This window comes from Pomacea canaliculata, linkage group LG3, assembly GCF_003073045.1.
Source record: "Pomacea canaliculata isolate SZHN2017 linkage group LG3, ASM307304v1, whole genome shotgun sequence".
NCBI lineage: Eukaryota > Metazoa > Mollusca > Gastropoda > Architaenioglossa > Ampullariidae > Pomacea > Pomacea canaliculata.
Genome location: NC_037592.1, coordinates 428687 through 450752, shown reverse-complemented (window position 1 = coordinate 450752; position 22066 = coordinate 428687). Strand labels below are relative to the sequence as shown.

Here is a 22066-nt window from a genome sequence, read left to right as displayed (position 1 = left end):
TACTTGTACCTATACCTGTGCGCCTCCTGTATGTGTGTGTATGTGTGTGTGTGTGTATGTGTATGTATGTGTGTGTGTATGTGTATGTATGTGTGTGTGCGCGCTCAAGCACGTGCTCACAAGACTGTGAACACCGCCAACTTCAAAGGAAGGGTTAATGGAAAGCAAATGTCGGTGGGCAGGAGGCGGCGCTGTTTGTCTGAAGGAAGAAGACGGCGAAGTCACTTTGCCTCACAGAAAACAGTTCAACTACAGCAGCGACATCTACTTCAGGAGGACGACGACAGGGACGACGCCAGCAGCTACACAGCTGACAGATGATTGGTTGCACACATCACACGGCGTCAGCACACAGCGGAAGTCATTTTCAACTGACCGGAAGTACCGGGTGACCGTTCACAACACATCGGTGCGTTGACAGCCTGTCCTGCGTGAAACGTCAGCTTGACGTCGCCGTCTGCAACGTCACTTCCGGTCCAAGGCGACTAATGTACCCCCCCCCCATACACATACATAGCATACATAGACACACGCACACAGACACATAGACACACACACACACACAGGTACACGGCGTGTTTTGAAGAGAAACAATCTTTGATGTGAGCCGAGACTTGAGGAGAGGACGGAGGACTTGGCTGAGACTGTGACAAAAGTCTCGGTTTGCCGTGAAGGAGAGACAGAGGCAGATGTGGACTGGAGGAAGGGCTGCATCGTAAAGACGAACACGAGTGCAACCTCCATTATCTGTGTTTGGGTTAGGTTCAGTTTAAATAATAATCGCTAATGTGAGTAGATAATTAGGGTAATTGTTAGGATCGTCTGTAAACACTGGCATCGGAAACAGGAGAAACGAACCCGCAGTGCTGGCGAGCTTTGGTGTGTGTTAGTAGTGACAATAACAATGACAATAACAATAACGATAACGATAACAATTACAACAACAATAACATTAATGATAATAATACATTTTGGATAGTTCATTTACACCAGTGATGCCCAACCTTTTTCGGCCTGCGGGCCATACACATTTCCGACATGCGTGTCACGGGCCGCTTCACCGCAAAAATAAAAAATAAAAAAGTAAAAAAATAGAGCAGATACCATTTTTATTAGAAACAAGTTGTACTTACCATTAATTATGTAGTAATTAGTGGGATATTTGAAGTTGTTTACCCGAAACCAACCTCTGAATGTCCGGCTGCATCGTAGAGACACCAAGTCGGAGCACTGAATCGAAATGTTCGTCCATCGAAAAAAAGATTGAGAGACGCCCCTACGTGGGGATAAATACTTCTTCTTCCCTTCTTTTTCGTTTTTTAGGTCTTTTTTTTTTTATTGCTAACATGCCGATTTCCTTTACTGTGGGCAGAAGTTTCGCGGGCCATATTCGGCCCGCGGGCCGTAGGTTGGGCATCCCTGATTTACAGCAGGGCTTCTGCTAAGGCTAAATTCTTTGGGGTCCTAGGGACCCCTTCTTCAGATTTTTAAGGGGTCCCTGTTCTTCGCCCAATTTTGAATGGGACCCCATCGACGAAAATTGAAGGGGTCCTCCGAACTTTTAATGCGTACTGTACGCAATTTTTTGCGTAAGCAGAAGCCCTGTACAGTATTGAATTTTTTTTATAGCTGATAAACTTTTAATGATTAAAAAATATAACAATAATTTAATGCATGTTTATCGATGTGAAAACTTTCATTGAGCTGCGTGAAAATGTTGTTTACTCCTCGCACGTGTTTGTGTAGCTGCTCCTTGTGTCCCCCTCCCTTCTCTCTGTCTGCTGCCGGCAGCACGTGCATGGTGACCTCACAGTTGTCTTGACCCTGACCTGGTGATACGACTGATGGTGTGACTGATGACACGACTGATGATGTGACTGACGATGTGACTGATGATACGACTGATGGTGTGACTGACGGTGTGACTGATGATACGACTGATGGTGTGACTGATAATGTGACTGATGACACGACTGATGGTGTGTTTGTGACTGTGTCACGCTGTTACTTATACAGGTGTAGAAAGTGCCGATGTTGATATCGGGTGCTTGATGTTTGTTTACGATGTTTACCACCGGTCGTAGTTGTGTTGACAGCTGGTGCTGTGGCTTAACGACAGCCTATCTGCGACTGTTTGTGACAGGCTACCAGTCACTTGTGACATGTTTGCAGCCAATCTTGAGTCCAGTGCGGGGGCGAAGGTCGCACTTATTTTTGACGAAAGCCTGAGAGATGGTAGCTGTATATCTACACATCTACACATCTGTATATCTACACATCTACACATCTGTATATCTACACATCTACATGTCTACACATCTACACATCTGTATATCTACACATCTACACATCTGTATATCTACACATCTACATATCTACACATCTACATGTCTACACATCTACACATCTGTATATCTACACATCTACACATCTGTATATCTACATGTCTACACATCTACACATCTGTATATCTACACATCTACACATCTGTATATCTACACATCTACACATCTGTATATCTACACATCTACACATCTCTCAACACCTGAAGTCCATCCACCCAGTGTGTCGCCAGTACCTGTAGCATTTGCTAGTTGACTGTACAAACCGAAGACAACATTTCACGACAACTGCATCTGTTGTCGTCCAGTTCAGCTGATGCCGACGATGCTATTTTTAGAAATACTTACCTGTCCTCGGTTCTTTCCATCGCCACAAACTCAGGTGATTATAAGAAAAACTTTAGTAAAATATTTCTCGTGCCGCTTCCTGATAAAATACCATCGTGATAGTTTGTGTTCGATTCCAGCAAATCGCACCGAGCTCTGGTGTTAGTCTTTAGCCGGGTGTGTGTCAGTAGGTTACAGTTGTTACAGTTATTGTAGTTGTTACAGTTGTTACAGTTATTGCAGTTATTGCAGTTATTACAGTTATTACACACTGTATTACTACGCCTTATCCTCTTTGGTTACATCAGTGTACACTGAGATGTTCTTCAAGATGTTGTGTACTGTGTGTACACCGGTGTACTGTGTGCGAGCAAAATCACGTTTTTCTCTCTCTGTCTATCTATGTGTATCTCTGTCTATCTCTGTGTAATATCTCTATCTCTGTATTTCTCTGTCTATCTCTGTGTATCTCTGTATAATATCTCTGTCTATCTCTGTATTTCTCTGTATATCTCTGTGTATCTCCGTGTATCTCTGTCTATCTCTGTGCTCTGTTGTCTACCAATCTGTGAGTGGTGCAATGGCCTACAACATGTCATATTCATATTCTCATGTGTTTGCAGGAAGGACCATTCACAGGAAGACAGACAGGTGCAGTAATAAAGCATAAAATGACTTTATTTGATATTTAATGTTTGGAGTCAGGTCCAGAGGGTGATCCTTGTCAAGGGAACCTTTATTTCTTTTGTTTGTCAGCAGCAGGTCGGCGCCATGTCAGGAGACACAGCTGCAGCTGCAGCACGTGCAGAGATTGGGTGAGAGGGTGTCTGTCAGACATCTTGACTCCCCCACCCATGTCAGGCGAGCGGTTCAACTGATTCGCGTGTTGTGTGAAGGGTAAACTCACCGAGCAACACCTGGCCGGCCGCCATCTTTGATCACCTGTGTAACCTAGTCTTTTTGTAAAACAGCTTTTTTACGGAAATAAATGTCGTTTGAAAACATCAGCAGCCAACCGTGACAGCTACAGGCATCTTGGTCTCTACCCCACACCCCGGCAGCAACCTGTTGTCAGCAGGACTGTGTCGCGTGTCCCCCGTGTGAGGCAACCTGTCGTCTGTATCCAGTGGATTGTCCCGAGTCTCTAAGGATGATTGTCAGTGCCGCCAGCAGCCCAATGCACCCGCCCACACACCCGACACCACCCACCCCACTGACCTGTCTTGTGTCTTGTGTCACTTCTTTCAACCTTCATGAGGTTAATCCGGTCACGTGTCCTTTTACAGAATTAACATATCTACCTGCGGGCTGGCATGAATAGTGAGCAGACTACACTGTGGTGACGTATCGGTAATTAGCCCGACAAGTGGATTGTAATCAGCTCAGCAGGTGAGTGTGGCGCGTGCTGTGTGGGTGATCACGTGGTGCCGTCACGCTCCGCGGGGTCTGTGGCGGCTTTTCTGACGGCGCCTCCACCATTGGCCGCCAAGTCACGTGTGCAGCCGTGACCTCCCAGCCTGACCTGCAGACATGACCCCCAGCCTGACCTGCAGACATGACCCCCAGCCTGACCTGCAGCCGTCACACTCAACTGTCAAAGACCTCGTGGCTGTGAAAGGCTGTTGACACTTGTAGCCTTGTGTTCAGCCACCGGCGCTGTGACAGCAGGCTGCATGCTTGGGTGAGTGCTGACACCACACAGCGCTGTACAGGTGTTCACACTTACCTGTGTACCACGTGGTCAACATCAACGTACAATCAGGATTCCCTTCTAGTCAGTCGTCTATGGTGAGTGAGTAAGTGAGCGAGTGAGTTTTTGGCGCGTGTAGACAGGCGTGTGACAAGTCTCAGTCTAGTCATCGTCGATGATGTACAGTCAGTCTAGTCATCGTCGATGATGTACAGTCAGTCTAGTCATCGTCGATGATGTACAGTGTCGGACAAGTCAGGGTGTCTGTGCTGTGACCTCTGCCCTGCTGTGGCCAAGTCGCTGTGTCAGCAGGTGACACTGGGAGCAAATCACACAGACGACACAGTCATCTGCTTGTTTGCATTTTATTGCAGGGTGGTGCTCCTGGTGTAGCGGGTGGAGTACTCTTATCTCTCAACATGACGTTTAGTGCACCCCGGGTGTCGAGTGGACCTGGCCTGTAGAGAAGGAAAGTGCTGCAGTAAGACAAGTTCTTTTGAACTGGACTAACAGCTCGGGTGGCTTTGCTGTGATGACATCTACCCGAGCGTCAGTGCACACAAACATGCACACAATCATGTCTACACGTGCGCACAATTATATTAACACACATACACACAGAGCAAGCAGCACACACACACACACACACAGAGCAAACACACACACACACAGAGGGAAACACGTGCACGCCAACATGAGATGTAATCAACTTGTCTGTGTGTCTGTCACACTGTACTAAGATAGACTTAGACTGAAGGCCCCACTAGCAGACTGCTGGCAGTGCGTTCAGCCAGTGTGTATCCAGTGCCACACACACACACGTACACACAGTCTAGAGGCTGGAATGTGGGGGAGGAGGGGGCGCGAGGTCACAGTAGGTCAGCAAAGTGGTATCTTTACACCAGAGGGGGGAGAGTCGTTCCCAGGACCGGGTAGCAGGTCACGATAAGCACCCACCCCACCCCACCCCGGAATGTGCAGAACCCAAAGCAGAATTTTTTCCGGTGTGGAGATAAAGGATAAAGTGGCGACACGAGGCGACAGAACTACCGCCTCACAGGGGAGAGCAGCGCCAAAAGGTCAGGTCAGTAGGAAACGTAACTCTTCGATAGCCATTCAGCAGTCTCTGTCTCTCTCTCACTTGTGTCTCTCGACGTGGGGTCGAGTGCCTTCTATTTATAGAAGCAGGTGTGTGTTACCGAGACATTGGGGTAGAGTTGAGAGGCACCTGTGGAAATAGAGCGTGTGCACGTGACAGAGCACGACACGCTAGGGTCCACTGGACATTGAGAGCCACCGCCATTAAGATGACCTCGCACCTGGCCTGAGGCCGTAGCATAGGACCCCAGGGAGGGGGATGTCGGCGGGTGTCAGTCGTCGTTGTTGCCAGGGTGACTGAGCCACCATCGGCAAGCCCCACCGCCGGCCATGAGGCGCGGCCAATCTGTCAGCCGGTGCGGACATCCTCACACCCATCACCTGTCACCTTATCGGCAAAGATCAAAGTGATAGATGTCGACAGGTTGTCAGCAGGTTGTCAACAGGTGTTGTGTCCTTGCAGCACAAGTGAGTGAGGGGGTGTGTGGGAGGGGGAGGGCCGGCTAGCCACGTCATGGGGCTTACAGGAAGTGACCACAAACCCCTTCCCTCCACAATCCACCATCCACGACCATCCTCGGCTCCCACAGTTCCTGGCATGTTCCCTTCCGACATTAGTCATCAACACTGGTAATGTTGATGACAAGTGCACGTCACATGGAAGTGACGCCCACAACACAGTGGCGCCACCATTACAGAACCCAAGAACCTAGGCACAGTGTCCACACCAGCACCTACTGCAAAACAACAACAACAGAGCATCACAGCAGACGTCGCATAAGCACACACCCGCCATCTTCTCGTGTGGGTAGGAGGGTACCTTGCCCTCGGTCCGCGAGGCTCTGACTGCCACTGACGTCACTCCACCTCTGTAAAGGTGGGCAGACACTGTAAAGGTGGGCAGACAAGGTAAAGATGGGCAGACGCAGTACAGGTGGGCAGACACTGTAAAGGTGGGCAGACACTGTAAAGGTGGGCAGACACAGTACAGGTGGGCAGACACTGTAAAGGTGGGCAGACGCAGTACAGGTGGGCAGACACTGTAAAGGTGGGCAGACACAGTACAGGTGGGCAGACACTGTAAAGGTGGGCAGACACAGTACAGGTGGGCAGACACTGAACAGGTGGGCAGACACAGTACAGGTGGGCAGACACAGTACAGGTGGGCAGACACTGTAAAGGTGGGCAGACACTGTACAGGTGGGCAGACACTGTAAAGATGGGCAGACAAGGTACAGGTGGGCAGACACAGTACAGGTGGGCAGACACAGTACAGGTGGGCAGACACAGTACAGGTGGGCAGACACTGTAAAGGTGGGCAGACACTGTACAGGTGGGCAGACACTGTAAAGATGGGCAGACAAGGTACAGGTGGGCAGACACTGTAAAGGTGGTCAGAGTCCACACTGTAAAGGTGGGCAGTGTGGGCACCGCTGTACACGCCTCCCACATGTACATCGTCTGTAGCCTGATGTATCCTCCAGCAAAATTACGAGACCTGCTCCACAGACTGGTTCTTCCGCCTCCGCCATTTTGAAACTTTTACCCGGACAAGGACTGGGGGGGGGTAAGCAGCATGCGTGTGGTTGTGACGTGTCTGTGTGTGTGTGTGTGCGTGTGTGTGTGCGTGTCTGTGTGTGCGTGTCTGTGTGTGCATTAATATGTGAAGACAGCCAGCCGCGTCTGTGTGTCTGTATGTGTTGAGGTGGTGATGTGACAAAAATGCTCGTGAGCAGAAGAGTGAGTACATGAGTAAATCAGTGAGTAAGTGAGTGGTGAGTGAGTAAGTGAGCGAGTGAGTAAGTGAGCGAGTGAGTTTTTGGCGCGTGTAGCCTTGTAGACAGGCATGCGACAAGTGACGAGGTGACCCCAACACAGCAGCAGCAGCAGCTTCTCTCTTCCCTCTCGTGACGAACACATCCTGGAGCGTCTGTGGTGGACGTGGTGGTGGTGGTGGTGGTGGTGGTGGTGGTGGTGGTGGTGGTGCTAGTGTTGGTGGTGGTGATAGAGACGAGATCCCGCCATTGACTCCCACACACGTACTCACGCACCTACATACAAGTATACACAAGTACCCGTCTCAACACACACGCACGCACATAGCGGAAGAGACCGCAAGGTTGCGAGCGTGTGGCACCACCACCGGAAGTTCCCGAATGCACGTCCGTGATGACAGTGAAGTGCTCTCCACACAGCGCGTGGCGGGAGTGTCAATGTGACGTCACGCTCTCCTCTTTGTGACGTGTGTGATGATTGAGCGGTGGCGGATGATGATAATAATGATGTTGATGATGGCAATGACGATGAAGCTTTTGCTATTGTGCTTATTTTTATCGAGGGACTACAGGCTACACGCGGCAAGTGATGCATGGTGGGTGTGCACGTCACAAGCTAGGGACTACATGCTACACGCGGCTACAAGCAGTTTGAAGACTACGAAATAGAATGTGACAGGTGAGTAGACTTGCCGGCTGTTACAATAACGGAACTAACGGACCTGACGTCACTGACTCTTACCTGTTGCGCAGATCTTTGGCGTCATCATCCACAGCATCCTGAAGGACCCGACACTTCCTCAACACCGCCCAAGTGGTGTCACCGTCCACAGCATCCACAGCATCCACAGCATCGGCCACTCATTCAGTTTGTGTACAAATATACATACACAGCTGTCAGCGATGCAGTAATAGCTCGTGTCAGCTGCTTGTCTGTGAGTGTGTACAGTGGATACCTGTGTGTGAGTGTGTGCCAGTGTGTACCTGTGTGAGTGTGTACCTGTGTGTGAGTGTGTACAGTGGATACCAGTGTGTGAGTGTGTGCCAGGGTGTACCTGTGTGAGTGTGTACCTGTGTGTGAGTGTGTACAGTGGATACCTGTGTGTGAGTGTGTGCCAGGGTGTACTTGTGTGAGTGTGTACCTGTGTGTGAGTGTGTGAGTGTGTGTGTGTGTATCTGTGTGTGAGTGTGTACCTGTGTGTGAGGGTGTATCTGTGTGTGAGTGTACCTGTGTGTGTGTATTTGTGTGTGAGTGTGTACCTGTGTGAGTGTGAGGGTAGCTTGCATACAGTGAGTGTGTCAGTCAGTCAGTGTCAGTTGACGAGTGTGTGAAGCAGAAGGATGTCCAACAGACTCAATCTCAAACTTTCTCTCACTGGAATGTTGGTGTCGTTGATCGTCAGTCTGTGTCAGTCTGTGTCAGTCTGTGTCAGTCAGCGTCAGTCTGTGTCAGTGACAGCTAAAACCTTAAACAACTGATAACACGTCACTTCATTAATAACTGTCAAACACACACCTCCTCATTGTAACGTCTCAAATCAAGATTTCATCATTACTTTATTAAAATGTTCGTAACGTCACACGGTGTTATAAACGTCACACGATGTTATAAACGTCACGTGATGTAGCCTTGTCACAGCAGTGGCTTGGGAGGTGAGCTGTGTGATCACCTGCTGTGTTTATGTAGTCGTGTTGCAGTTCTATATTTATTTACAACACAGTGTCGATATGTGCCACCCATCAAACAGCGACCAAGATGGTGCAAACCAAGTCATTTACACCTGGTAGTAATTCACAACAGGTGAATGGTGTCAGCGTGGACCACAACACAGTGTCTAGTGTGTAGACAAAGTATACACACAGTAGACAGACAGACAGACAGACAGACAGACAGACAGACAGACAGACAGACAGACAGACAGACAGACAGACAGACAGACAGACAGACAGACAGACAGACCAAGGCCATGGGGCGCAAGACAGACACTCGCCGCTCATCACAATCACAGACCAACACAGTCACAGGTGAACTCATGAAAGTTCATAGTTTCTCTATCAGTGTATCAGTGGAATGTCAAAGGTCAGGGGTGCCAGACTTACAGGCAATTGGTGTTTACAACGTCACGACTGACAAACGTGATCATCGCGGTGTGACAGGATTAGTTCCCAACGAGATCAAAGCCAGAGAAACCTACAGCAGTCATGCACCTGCGGCAGGTGTGTGTGTACATCACACATACGCTTGTGTCCCTCACAGGAAACAGGTGAAAGTCTCTGACAGTACAGCACGTCACACCTTTCAACATCACCTGACGTCACATCACACGCACAACTCTTCGTTGGCTGTATTGACTAGCTTGGCGGACAGAACGGCTGGCGTAGCACTTGTACATCGACAACTGCTGTAGCACCTTGTGCACCTGGCGACTCAGGAGTCCCCGGCAGTCTAGTTTGGTCACAGCTGGCTGACTCCATTGGCCACAGCTGGCTGACACCATTGGCCACAGCTGGCTGACTCCATTGGCCACAGCTGGCTGACTCCATTGGCCACAGCTGGCTGACTCCATTGGCCACAGCTGGCTGACTCCATTGGCCACAGCTGGCTGACTCCATTGGCCACAGCTGTGTCTCACGTGTAGCGGCGAGGGACACGGAGGGTGTGTGTGTGTGTTGATGGCAGGCGTGTTTACGACTCGTCCTGAGTTCATCTCCACTGAGTCTCCTGTGGACTGTGGCTCTTGAAGTCCAGGTTAGTTGCCGAGGGTTTACGAGTGAAAGGTAAGCAGTCCACACCCTGACCTCCACTGTGAAAGTCCACCGCTATACTGGAGTCCATTGGAATGCTAGAGTTCGCTGGAATGCTCGAAGAAATACAGTCGAGGTCGTAGGAGTCCGGCACGAGGCCCCTCAGATCCACCTGCACCTCGGTGTCCATGGCGGAGGTGGACCACTTGAGAAGCAGGGGAGACGACAGCGCATCCTCTTGCAGCGGTTTGTTTCCCTTCTGATCCGAGGTGGTGCACATGGCAGACGACGAGAACTCCATCGTGAGGTCTGCCATGAGGTGCTGACTGTAATCGTTGGGGTTGTGCGTCACTTTGTGACGTTCTGGTGCAGGCATGAGAAAGGGCGCGTGTGACGCTGCGTAACGCTTTGCCGGGGCCGTCTGCATGTCAAGCGTGGCGTCACAGAATTGTTCGCGATACATCGCAGTCTGGAAGGACTGTTGGCTGACTGCTTCCCGCCTCTCCTGCAAAAAGTGAGGCAGCACCTCACATCCCCACGATGTGGCTTTGTTGGATGAAATCGGATTGGTCGGTGATTGGTGTGATGTCACTGTGCTAGACTGCGAGGCAGACGGATGCCCAGCAAATTGATTTTCTCTAGTGTTTAAAAAGTTCCTTGAGTTGGAATGCCTGGTGGCATGAGGAAGAGATGGATTTACAAGAGACTGGCTGTCTGGGCAGTAAAATGTTGAATGATGCGAGAAATCTGCGTCCATGTGTTCGTATTTCAGCTCAACCAGCCTGCTGCTAGGGTGCTCAGGGGACGTCACGGTGTTGAAGGACTCTGGGAGAGGACGCCAGGTGCCAGAGGAGTGGTCTTCCTTTGTGCTACCATCCCTGGCAGCGGGCCGTGACGTCTGTGACGTGTGTGACGCTTGCTGGTCCCGTGAGGAAGTGACGTGTGACACGGGCTCCTGGCTGAGGCCGGCGATACGATCCCACACTTCTTTGTGCGCATTGCTGCCAAATTTGTAGACCAGGTGTTGGTTGGCCACTCTCTCCAGCTGCCGCACCTTGTAGTAATACCTGCACACAGCAAGACGGCAGGTGTCACAAGCCAGCGGAAGCCACACGCACCTTGTTTACACAGGGAGATAACCAGGACAGGGTTTCACTCTACCGTAATGAGGACAACATAGTTCTCCTGACCTCAGGCTCCTGCTGAACTTCTCGTAGGTCATGGAGTTGTTGTTCTTGGCCCGGCCCCACCGCTCGGCGATCTCCTTCTTGCGGACGATGCGGAACACCCCCCGCCGCTTGTCCACCCACGCCAGTGCTCTCCCCCTGTCGTCAGGACCCTCGGAACGCTCCAACTCGTTGAGCAGGAACCGGAAGAGACGCACACCGCTGTGGCCGTCGGGAGGATCTGTCACACACACAGACACGCATACAGGTCAAGGTTCAGTTACATCACACTGTCAAATCATTATCCACTCAAGTAATCAATTCCCATCTTAACCTTGCAAGGAGACCATCGTACGTCACCCCACCTCCGCCCACGCACAGTGACATGCACTTGATGGTCACAGCAGTCACGTGTTTAGGGGAGTCAGGGGTGTGATGCTGGTGAAAACACATCCACAGAATAATGTGCGCGTGTTCGTGTGTTTGTGTGTGTGAGTGTGTGAGTGTGTGATACAAACTGTCTCACGTCTGACACAGTCTGAGTAAGCGGTGGTCACAACCAGATGGACTAGCTGACGTCACCATGCAGTTCAAAGGTCAGGCCCCTCGCTTCCAGGAAAATGTAGCGGGGTGGGGGGTGGGGTGGTGCAGAAGACGGGCTTTCCATTAATCACGGGTGGGACTGGCAGATCGTGCATTCCCAGGTACATGTCGGCCCTTATCTTGACCCTAACCCTCACGTAACCTTGACCCTAAGGACGCACGCCGTGCTTCCTAACATTTGTTGCCGTCTACTGTGTCTTGCGTCTCCATGACAACGTGAGGCAGCCCAGGCCCCTTCGTCTCAAAACTGACAGCAATTTGCTTAAGTTTTAAATGAGTTCATGCGTACTGAGGTCTGTGATAGCAGCTTGGTGCTGGTGTACCGATAATGAGTGTGTGAGTGTGTGTGTGTATGAGTGTGTGTGAGAGTGTGTGTGTGTGAGAGTGTGTGTGTGAGAGTGTGTGTGTGTGTGTGTGTGTGTGAGAGTGTGTGTGTGTGTGTGAGAGTGTGTGTGTGTGTGTGAGAGTGTGTGTGTGTGTGAGAGTGTGTGTGTGAGAGTGTGTGTGTGAGATGTGTGAGAGTGTGTGTGTGTGTGTGTGTGTGTGAGAGTGTGTGTGTGTGAGTGTGTGTGTGTGTGAGAGTGTGTGTGTGAGAGTGTGTGTGTGAGAGTGTGTGTGAGAGTGTGTGTGTGTGAGAGTGTGTGTGAGAGTGTGTGTGTGAGAGTGTGTGTGTGTGAGAGTGTGTGTGTGTGAGTGTGTGTGTGTGTGAGAGTGTGTGTGTGTGAGTGTGTGTGTGAGAGTGTGTGTGTGTGTGAGAGTGTGTGTGTGAGTGTGTGAGAGTGTGTGTGTGTGAGTGTGTGTGTGAGGTGAGCAAAGTCCATGCCAACAGTGACTCACTCGCACTGTACGGTCAAAGAGAGGTGCGTGAGTGCTGGCATGCACACAAAAACACAAACACACAAACAAACACACACACACACGCGCATGATGCTAGCATCACTACACTGCCTGCTTTCACTGCTAAACAATAAAATAAGTAAAGGTCACTCAAGATGACCCACCCGGTTATCACAGTCACAAGAAATGGTGTGTTGTTGAGAATAAGAAGCTTTCTAATAATAATATTAATCACATTCCAGGTCTGCATGTCACCGCCCCCCCCCCAACCTCCCTGGACGCTAGCGGCGGTCACGGCGCACGTTGTTTGTGTGAATCTCATCGCACTCTTGCGTGGAGGAGGTTGTAGGTAGGTAGCAAGATCACAGGTAAGCGAGCGTGCTGGCTTGAGATGGGATCGTCACTCGACAGCAGCCTCCGCGTGCTTAGCATGCTGCTAGCCTCTAGCTGTGTGGCTAAGCTAACAGCTACAGCTTGGCTAGACATAAACACGGTGCTGGGTGGTGCACACGGTGCCGACATCAAAACAAAGAGAGATGTTCAAGCCAGGTCCTCCATCTCACTCTAAACTCTAAAGGTAGGAGAGAGGGGGGGGCGACCTTCCCGGCACGCATTGCTGCCTTTCATCGCCGCGCCAAGGACGACAACAAGCAAAGCCGATGTGAAGTACACTCGCATTCATGACAAGCTAGTCATGTGACCCGTGCTGCAACGCTCTGTAAGCTGACCTCGGGTGCAAGGTGGGTGTCGCATCCCCCCTTCCCCGCTAAACTGGGTCAGGGTCCACCCCCTCCCGCCCTCATGTGACGTATGCTGCGTGACGGCGTCGACTGTGCGCACCCAGTGTCGAGATACCGTTGGTCGCGTGGGGAAGTCCCTCACTTTCCTCTCAACTTATTGTGAAGCCCCGGACCCCGTAGTGTCACCCTGTAGTCTTCTCCCCCTCCCCCCTCTCTCTCGCTCGCTCTCTCGTGGGAAATCTTAATCTTCAACTGACAATCTAACCCTCGCCCATGTGACCGTTAAACTAGTGAACTCGACCGCTAAGAGGAACTAATCACAGTTTCTTGTTGTTTCCGCGTCCCATTATTAATCTAAGGGCAAACTTCCCCCTTGATACACCCCTTGATACACCCCTACACCAAGGAAAGACAGCGGCACTCGTTGCACTGGAGGCGTGTGCGTGTGCGTGTGTGCGTGTGTGAAATAGAGAGAGAAAGGGACTGGTATTTCGCGGCTCTAGCACAGCAAAAGAGCCGACCATGAAACATGTCCCACAAGATAGGAAAACAACAGCATTCACCAGATGAGATCTGAACCCAGAAGATCTGCTTCACGGCGTCTAGGTGGCAACAGTTAACCACTGCGCCACCGGGGCACCATGCGGCTGGCTGCTTTAGCGGGAAAGTGCTTCAACCTCCGGGTGATTTGGGACTATGAGGGGAAAGGGAGGGGGAGGTGAAGGAAACAGGGTACACCGGAGAAAACATCCGGAAAGGTATGAAGTCGTAGATAAGTATCTGAAATACAAGTCAGCAGTACACGTACTCGCTCTGACCGCGTGCACCCACTGCCTCACATCCTCCTCCATGCAAGGATTCCACAACGGCAATAATGAACTGTTATCTAGTCTCCTTTATCGGCATTAGCTGATCTCTGACATCTTTGTCGCTGTCATCGTTTCTGAGCACGCTCGGCGTGTGCGTGTGTGTGTGAGTGCGTGCGTGCGTGACCTATTGTCTGTAACACCTAAATGCTGTTCATGCACCCTATCTTTAGATCAGAATGTACCCGAGGCGCTGTGCACTGGGTATCACTGGGTGTGATACTCGATACATGAGAGCCACGTGACACTTGTGGGGTCAGCCCCTCCTCTCACTCGTGTGAGCCCCACTTCTAAGAACATGGTGTGGGGACACTGAGACCTCTGATCTGCTCGGCTCACTCTTATCGATAACGCGAGAGCAACAAACATTTACATTATAAAAAAAAATAAAAAACCCAAAAATGATTGACAACGGAAGTATATAAGTGAAAGGAATTGTAAAATGAAAAATTCTAATCTAAAAAATTGTTTACAAATCATAACAAAAAGTATTATGATCAAAATATAAAGTGTGTAAAAAGCACCTTTGAGGAAGGGAAATAACCGTTAAAAAGTAAATCCGTACAGACTACGGAGCTACCTCCCCTTGTAAGGGAAAAGAGAAAAAAAAATGTCAACACCAGGCGCTGAGACACGAGGTCTGGTGTACACGAAGCAGTTTCTACAAACACCTGAACATCGTCAGGTGAGGTGGTCTGTGTAACACATGTATAAATGTTACAGGGTCTGTACAACACCTGTATAGTTGTTACAGGGTATGTACAACACCTGTATAAATGTTACAGTTTTTGTACAACACCTGTATAGCTGCTACAGGGTCTGTACAACACCTGTATAGTTGTTACAGGGTCTCTGCAACACCTGTATAAATGTTACAGGGTCTGTACAACACCTGTATGATTGTTAAGGGTCTCTAACACCTGTATAAATGTTACAGGGTCTGTACAACACCTGTATGATTGTTAAGGGTCTCTAACACCTGTATAAATGTTACAGGGTCTCTAACACCTGTATAGATGTTACAGGGTCTGTACAACACCTTTATAAATGTTACAGGGTCTGTACAACACCTTTATAAATGTTACAGGGTCTGTACAACACCTGTATAGTTGTTACAGGGTCTCTGCAACACCTGTATAAATGTTACAGGGTCTGTACAACACTTGTATGATTGTTAAAGGTCTCTAACACCTGTATAAATGTTACAGGGTCTGTACAACACCTTTATAAATGTTACAGGGTCTGTACAACACCTGTATGATTGTTAAGGGTCTCTAACACCTGTATAAATGTTACAGGGTCTCTAACACCTGTATAGATGTTACAGGGTCTGTACAACACCTTTATAAATGTTACAGGGTCTGTACAACACCTTTATAAATGTTACAGGGTCTGTACAACACCTGTATGATTGTTAAGGGTCTCTAACACCTGTATAAATGTTACAGGGTCTGTACAACACCTGTATGATTGTTAAGGGTCTCTAACACCTGTATAAATGTTACAGGGTCTCTAACACCTGTATAGATGTTACAGGGTCTGTACAACACCTTTATAAATGTTACAGGGTCTGTACAACACCTTTATAAATGTTACAGGGTCTGTACAACACCTGTATGACTGTTAAGGGCCCCTAACACCTGTATAGATGTTACAGGGTCTCTAACACCTGTATAGATGTTACAGGGTCTCTAACACCTGTATAGTTGCTACAGGGTTTACAAGGGTTTACTCACTTGCTTGCAGGCCAGGCCGTTGTCTTGCGGGCAGGGGGTCGGAGTCCCTTCCGTCTGTCGGTGGGTGGGTGCGGCGCCGGGGTGTGGGAGGAAATTTGGGGGCCGCCCCTCGTGCGTGTGTCTGCTGCAGCAGCCGGCATTGCTGACCACACCCATCCTCTTGTGTCAGTCCGTGCGCTTGCTCACTCGGTAGGGTCAGGGGCGGTTTGACCCCGACGTCACAAACCCTGAAGGTTGTTGATGACAGATGACTGGACACGCTAGCGTTTGCAGCACCTGCCCCACCTGAAGGTGGAAGCGGCTTGGGATGTTGGGTGTCTTGGTGCTGTTGGTGCTGTTGGTGCTGCTGGTGCTGTTGGTGTGGTTGCGGAGAAGCAGCAACGAGCGGCGTCAGGAACACTGTGTCCGTGGAAGGTCGCGGTGGTGACTGCCAGGGAGGTTGTTTCTCTCGGTGTGGGTGTGACATGCCGGGTAGACAACCCTTTGAAGACAGGGTTTGGCTGGTGTGGGGCAAAGTCGGCAGCAAGGAACCCAGGCAGGGGATGTTAGCCGGCGCTAGGAACACACAGCAGGGAACATCTCCTCATAGCGGACATGGCAAAGTGGTTCACGCACACACACACACGTAATAATAATCCCCGTTCACCCTTTAAGCTTGTCTTACCCCCCACCTCCTCCTTTGGCTTCTGCATACCCACCCAAGTCCACCCTTTAGCGCCACCTCATCTCTTCCACTGTACAGAGACTAAAGGGCCATAACTCAGCCGATAACGTCGCGATGCTCGGTTGTCTCCCTGACTCCGCTACCTGCCCCAAGTTTCTAAAGCAAGAATATGTTCGGCAAATATTCAGAGACCAGTAACCGGTATGAGCATCATCAGTAGCACCACCACCACCGCGGCCGCCGCCGCCACAATGACGTAGTTGCTTCAGTAACCATCTATGGCGGCAACAACAGGGCGAGAGAGTGAGACAGGGAGTGAAAAGGTGTGAACAGGGTGTGAGTGTTAGTGTGTATGTCAGTGTGTAGGTGTATCAGTGTGTCAGTGTGTGTGTCAGTGTGTGTGTCAGTGTGTAGGTGTCAGTGTGAGTATCAGTGTATGCGTGTGTCAGTGTGTAAGTGTGTCTTACTGTGAGAGGGTATCAGTGTATGTGTGAGTGTTAGTGTGTGTCAGTGTGTGTGTGTCAGTGTGTGTATGTCAATGTATGTGTGTCAGTGTGCAAGTGTGTCTTACTGTGAGACAGTGAGTATCAGAGAGTGGCACTCACATTGTGTTGTCACGTTGTCGGTCTCCGCTGGGACGAATTTTTTGACATCAAACATTTCGACCAGAATACCTGTCAACACAACAAGTGGAACTGTCACACATTCTAGACTTGACTGTCACACATTATATACTTGACTGTCACACATTCTAGACTTGACTGTCACACATTATAGACTTGACTGTCACACATTCTAGACGGGGCTGTCACACGTTATAGACTTGACTGTCACACATTCTAGACGGGGCTGTCACGCATTCTAGACGGGGCTGTCACACATTATAGACTTGACTGTCACACATTATAGACTTGACTGTCACACATTCTAGACGGGGCTGTCACACGTTATAGACTTGACTGTCACACATTCTAGACGGGGCTGTCACGCATTCTAGACGGGGCTGTCACACATTATAGACTTGACTGTCACACATTCTAGACTTGACTGTCACACATTCTAGACTTGACTGTCACACATTCTAGACGGGGCTGTCACACATTATAGACTTGACTGTCACACATTCTAGACTTGACTGTCACACATTATAGACTTGACTGTCACACATTCTAGACGGGGCTGTCACACATTCTAGACTTGACTGTCACACGTGTAGTAGCAAGAATACAAACAGATGAAGAACACCCAGAAAACACAGAGACACACTAACTACCTGACTGCCGGTGTGTCCAGCTAGCGAGTGAAATTAAAATCTCGTTTTGTGTTTGGTTGTGTTGTTTGTTTGCTTGCTGTTCTCCTCCAAACTTCCCGCTCAAAACTTTAGCAGTAGTATTTTTAGTTTGGACAATTTTTCATTTAATTTATTTTCATTTATATATACAGATATATTTTTGGTGCAAGAGCTCTTCACATTACTGTTTGCTGCTCACCCATCAAACATCAAGACTGGGGTATCCCAATCCCACTGTCCCCCACCCCAGTTGTACATGCTCCCTGTCACGCTCATCCTCAGTCCACCCCACCTTCTGACCACCTTCACACGCCACCACCTCACCCTGTCCACAGAGCATGCCAGTGTGGGGAGGCTACTTGCTTTACCCCATCCACCACCACCACTTGTGTGTTCAATGATGTGTCATTGTGCTGTACTGTGTGGCCTTCTGGTGCAGCTTCTGTCTTGATATGTGTGTGGTGTCACGGCATTTGTTGATGTCACATACAGTTTGGTGTCATTGTACTTTCTAGTGTCACATAGTCTGGTGTCACATACAGTTAGGTGTCCCTATGCAATCTGGTGTCATTGTACATTCTGTACATTCTGGTGTCGCATACAATCTGGTGTGTACATTTTGCTGTCATCATACAGTCTGGTGTCATTGTACATTCTGGTGTCACCATACAGTCTGGTGTCATTGTACATTTTGCTGTCACCATACAGTCTGGTGTCATTGTACATTCTGGTGTCACCATACAGTCTGGTGTCATTGTACATTCTGCTGTCACCATACAGTCTGGTGTCATTGTACATTCTGCTGTCACCATACAGTCTGGTGTCATTGTACATTCTGGTGTCACCATACAGTCTGGTGTCATTGTACATTCTGCTGTCACCATACAGTCTGGTGTCATTGTACATTCTGGTGTCACCATACAGTCTGGTGTCATTGTACATTCTGGTGTCACCATACAGTCTGGTGTCATTGTACATTCCGGTGTCACCATACAGTCTGGTGTTACTGACCATTGACCCTGCACCTTCTACTGACTTCTACTTGTTTGACTTTTGGCTTGTAAGCCAGACCTAAGCCCTCTTTACCCAGAGTTGACCTGCTCGTCTTTTCCAGTAACTATGTTATTTATGATGATAACTATCATCAACACTGAGTTGTTGTTGACATGGAGAGTACGGTTGTGATGTGTACGAGGTCCTGCGACCGGAGGAGTCGATGTCTTAAGATAGAGAGTTGATGGTGCGAAACACACAACAGTTTAAATCCCTAAACAGCTTAACTTACCGATCGTCTCGGAATCTAGAGACTCGGCTGCGCACCCGGGGTAGGTGGTCGACGCACGCGTGTCGCCAGATGGCGCCATCAGTAACGGTCCCAACATTAGCTCAGGCTTCCCCTCTGAGGTGTTGTTGATTGATATTCCTAATGATGGCTACTTGGTGAGGGCTGCTTCAGTGTCGTCTCGACTTCTTCTGGCCGGCTCCTCCACGCTAACCACTCCTTCCTACGGCTCCAGCGACTACAACACCACAGTCAAGGCGACAGACTTTACACCTGGGCCACTCACTTTACACCTGGGCCACTCACTTTACACCTGGGCCACTCACTTTACACCTGGGCCACTCACTTTACATTTTGCATACTTCTGGGAGCTCCCGTTACTCCACCACTAAAAGGCAGCTAAGGCAAATCTGCACATCACGACACCACGACTACGCCGTTCATCTTACAAGTCACAACACCTACACCGTACATCGAGATGGCAATAGCAGACAGACAGGACTGACAGACGCATATCTTGGGCTTTAGGTATTTGCAGAGAAGACAGACAGACAGACAGACAGACAGACAGACAGACAGACAGACAGACAGACAGACAGACAGACAGACAGACAGACAGACAGACAGACAGACAGACAGACCTAGAGGTAGCGAGCTGACATCAAAGTGTACGTCACACCCTGAGGTAGCTAGCTGACATCAAAGGGAACTTTAGTCTCCATAGAGACAAGCTTGTGACATGGAATGCCCCTGAATATCCAGACCAGACCTCTATGCCCTATAACACAGGAAGCCTCATACGTACGTGACATACGTTAGCCAGTCAGGGGATCAGGCTGATGCCCACATCTGACAGTCTCACATTTTCCACATTCATCTACCAAAAGAGTTGTCCACACTGAGCCATCCGAACAGTCGGGTACACCGCACTAAGACACCCGTTGACAGTACTCACCTTGTAGCCAGATGGAGAGAGTGTGAAGACTGTGAAGACTGTGTGAAGACAGTGTGAAGACTGTGAAGTTCCAGAAAAGCGAGGTTTGCCCGATTAGTGTCCAGAGCACGTGTCGTGTTTGTGTGTCTGAAGTCGTGAATGCCAACCTAAGGGTCGTCCGTCTCAGTATATTTATATCACTGGCGGCCCCTCATTGGCCGGCTATAAATAGAGAGGCCACTAAAGGAAGTGACGGCGCCTACGTGGAGAGAAGATCCATGCGGTGAAAACTATAGCAGCGCGCCGATTGGCTGGCCAGGGGCAATCCCGACTTTTGATTGGGCATTTCCGGAATACCCGTTCTTTCCTTGCTGCCCGTCAAGGCTGCGGCTAAATTTATCTCCGTGTTTTGCCGCACGCAGGGTCGCCAATGGGTGTCGCTGTCGCCGTGTGAGGGGAATCCACAGCCGACCCCAGGGTGAAGCACCGCAGGGACACAAACAAACAGAAACAAACATAATGTCCCAGCCTCGACACGACACACAGCCAAGTGTCAGCATTTCCTGGACACGAGTACCAGGCAGGTACAGCAGGGGGACCATCGGGCGGACCGCAACAAGCCAGGGTCGGGGGGAGGGGGTAGGGTCATGCAGGTCAAGGCCAGGGCCATGGGGTCGCGCCGTACTCTATCTCCGTGTCGACGTGTGAAAGCAACTTGCACTCAGCGCGCGTGCGCACGGGACAAGCAGAGCGTGGCGACCTCACTTCAACAACTGTGGACGACAGCGTGCGGCGTGTTGTCAGCCTCCGCAGCTTCCTGCGAGTTGCCAGGCAACGCAGTGAGTGGAAAAAGAGCTTTCCTCAGAAGTGAGTGTTATGTTTGGTGTGCTGACTGGTGACAGAATACAACACTGCGAGACAAGCTGCTACACGAAGTAGAAAACTCAGATACAAGAGATGCGAACAAGGGACATAACTAGGCTATTGTCACAGTGAGCACGCGGTGAGCGTTCTTTGAACTGTCTGGGGGGGGGGGGGATGTTGGGAGGCCAGGAAGCCATCGGCTTCACCTGTGAAAGCTACTCTCCTTCATCACTGCCTCCATCTTCTGTAGACTGCACTGGAGCGCAGCTGTAGACCAATATCTGTGTAAATGTATCGCCGCTTGTGTACAGCTGCTACACTGAAGCACAGGGTGTAAATATAATGTAAATGTAATACATGGGTGTACATCTTGTAGTGGAGTACAACTCTATACACAGCTGCACTTCATGTTGCATGTGAGTGCAGGTGCAGATCTTGCTGCCCTGGAATGCAGCTTAGTACTGTCACTGCAACTCTAAATGAGAGTAGGTTCTTTCTCCTCCCCCTCTCCCACCCTCCACCCAACTCCTCTTTTTAAATTCCTAACCGGTCGACTTGATGCATCCCTATGAGCGGATTCCTCCCGCCCCATCATCCACCACCAGACCTCAAACTTACTGCCACCTTACACCCCAGAACAAGACCATCCACACATATCCTTATCAGGCGGAGATGATAATAATAATAACCATATAATAATAATGCAAAATGTGTACAGCACATACTCACACTCCTAAGGAGCACGCTCTCAGCGCCTAAGACCAAGAACATGTGAACTATAAAAGAATGAACAACAGTACCAAGGAACAATAAAAGGGAATACAGAAACACTAAGAGGAAGCTGATAACAAGAAGGAAACAAGGACAAGAGATGAAGTCGTATCCTGCAGCATCGTGTGGAGTTACCCAGGGCAACAAGTGACTGCATCCTTGACTAACGGGACAAAGTCGACTACCACTGTCTACCACTGTCAGACAGTGACAGGGTCAGTGACATGCTCAACATCCACCTGCACTCCCACAGAAGTCTGTGAAATTCTCTAGTTTCTGACCGAGCGAATGTGAGTAAACAACAGCATAAACAAAATGAGTAGCAGGAACTAGAA

General features: G+C 49.7%; 1 protein-coding gene across 7 annotated transcripts in view; it reads right to left on the bottom strand.

Moving 5' to 3' along the window:
- Positions 1-9268: 9268 nt before the first annotated feature.
- The window catches only part of LOC112558999 (ETS translocation variant 3-like), a 29634-nt gene continuing 16836 nt past the window's right edge, over positions 9269-22066 (bottom strand). For 3 of the 7 annotated variants that reach the window (XM_025229800.1, XM_025229803.1, XM_025229802.1), the window contains 5 exons: positions 19166-19400; positions 17195-17263; positions 15926-16480; positions 11168-11384; positions 9269-11044 (listed from right to left, as the gene is read on the bottom strand). In XM_025229800.1, coding sequence (XP_025085585.1) covers positions 9937-11044; positions 11168-11384; positions 15926-16480; positions 17195-17263; positions 19166-19262 — 2046 coding nt within the window. In that variant the 5' untranslated portion in view covers positions 19263-19400 and the 3' untranslated portion in view covers positions 9269-9936. Of the gene's footprint in view, positions 11045-11167; positions 11385-15925; positions 16481-17194; positions 17264-19165; positions 19401-20117; positions 21914-22066 lie in introns of those variants that run through there. The other 4 variants (XM_025229804.1, XM_025229806.1, XM_025229805.1 and 1 more) reach the window with 2 other exon arrangements.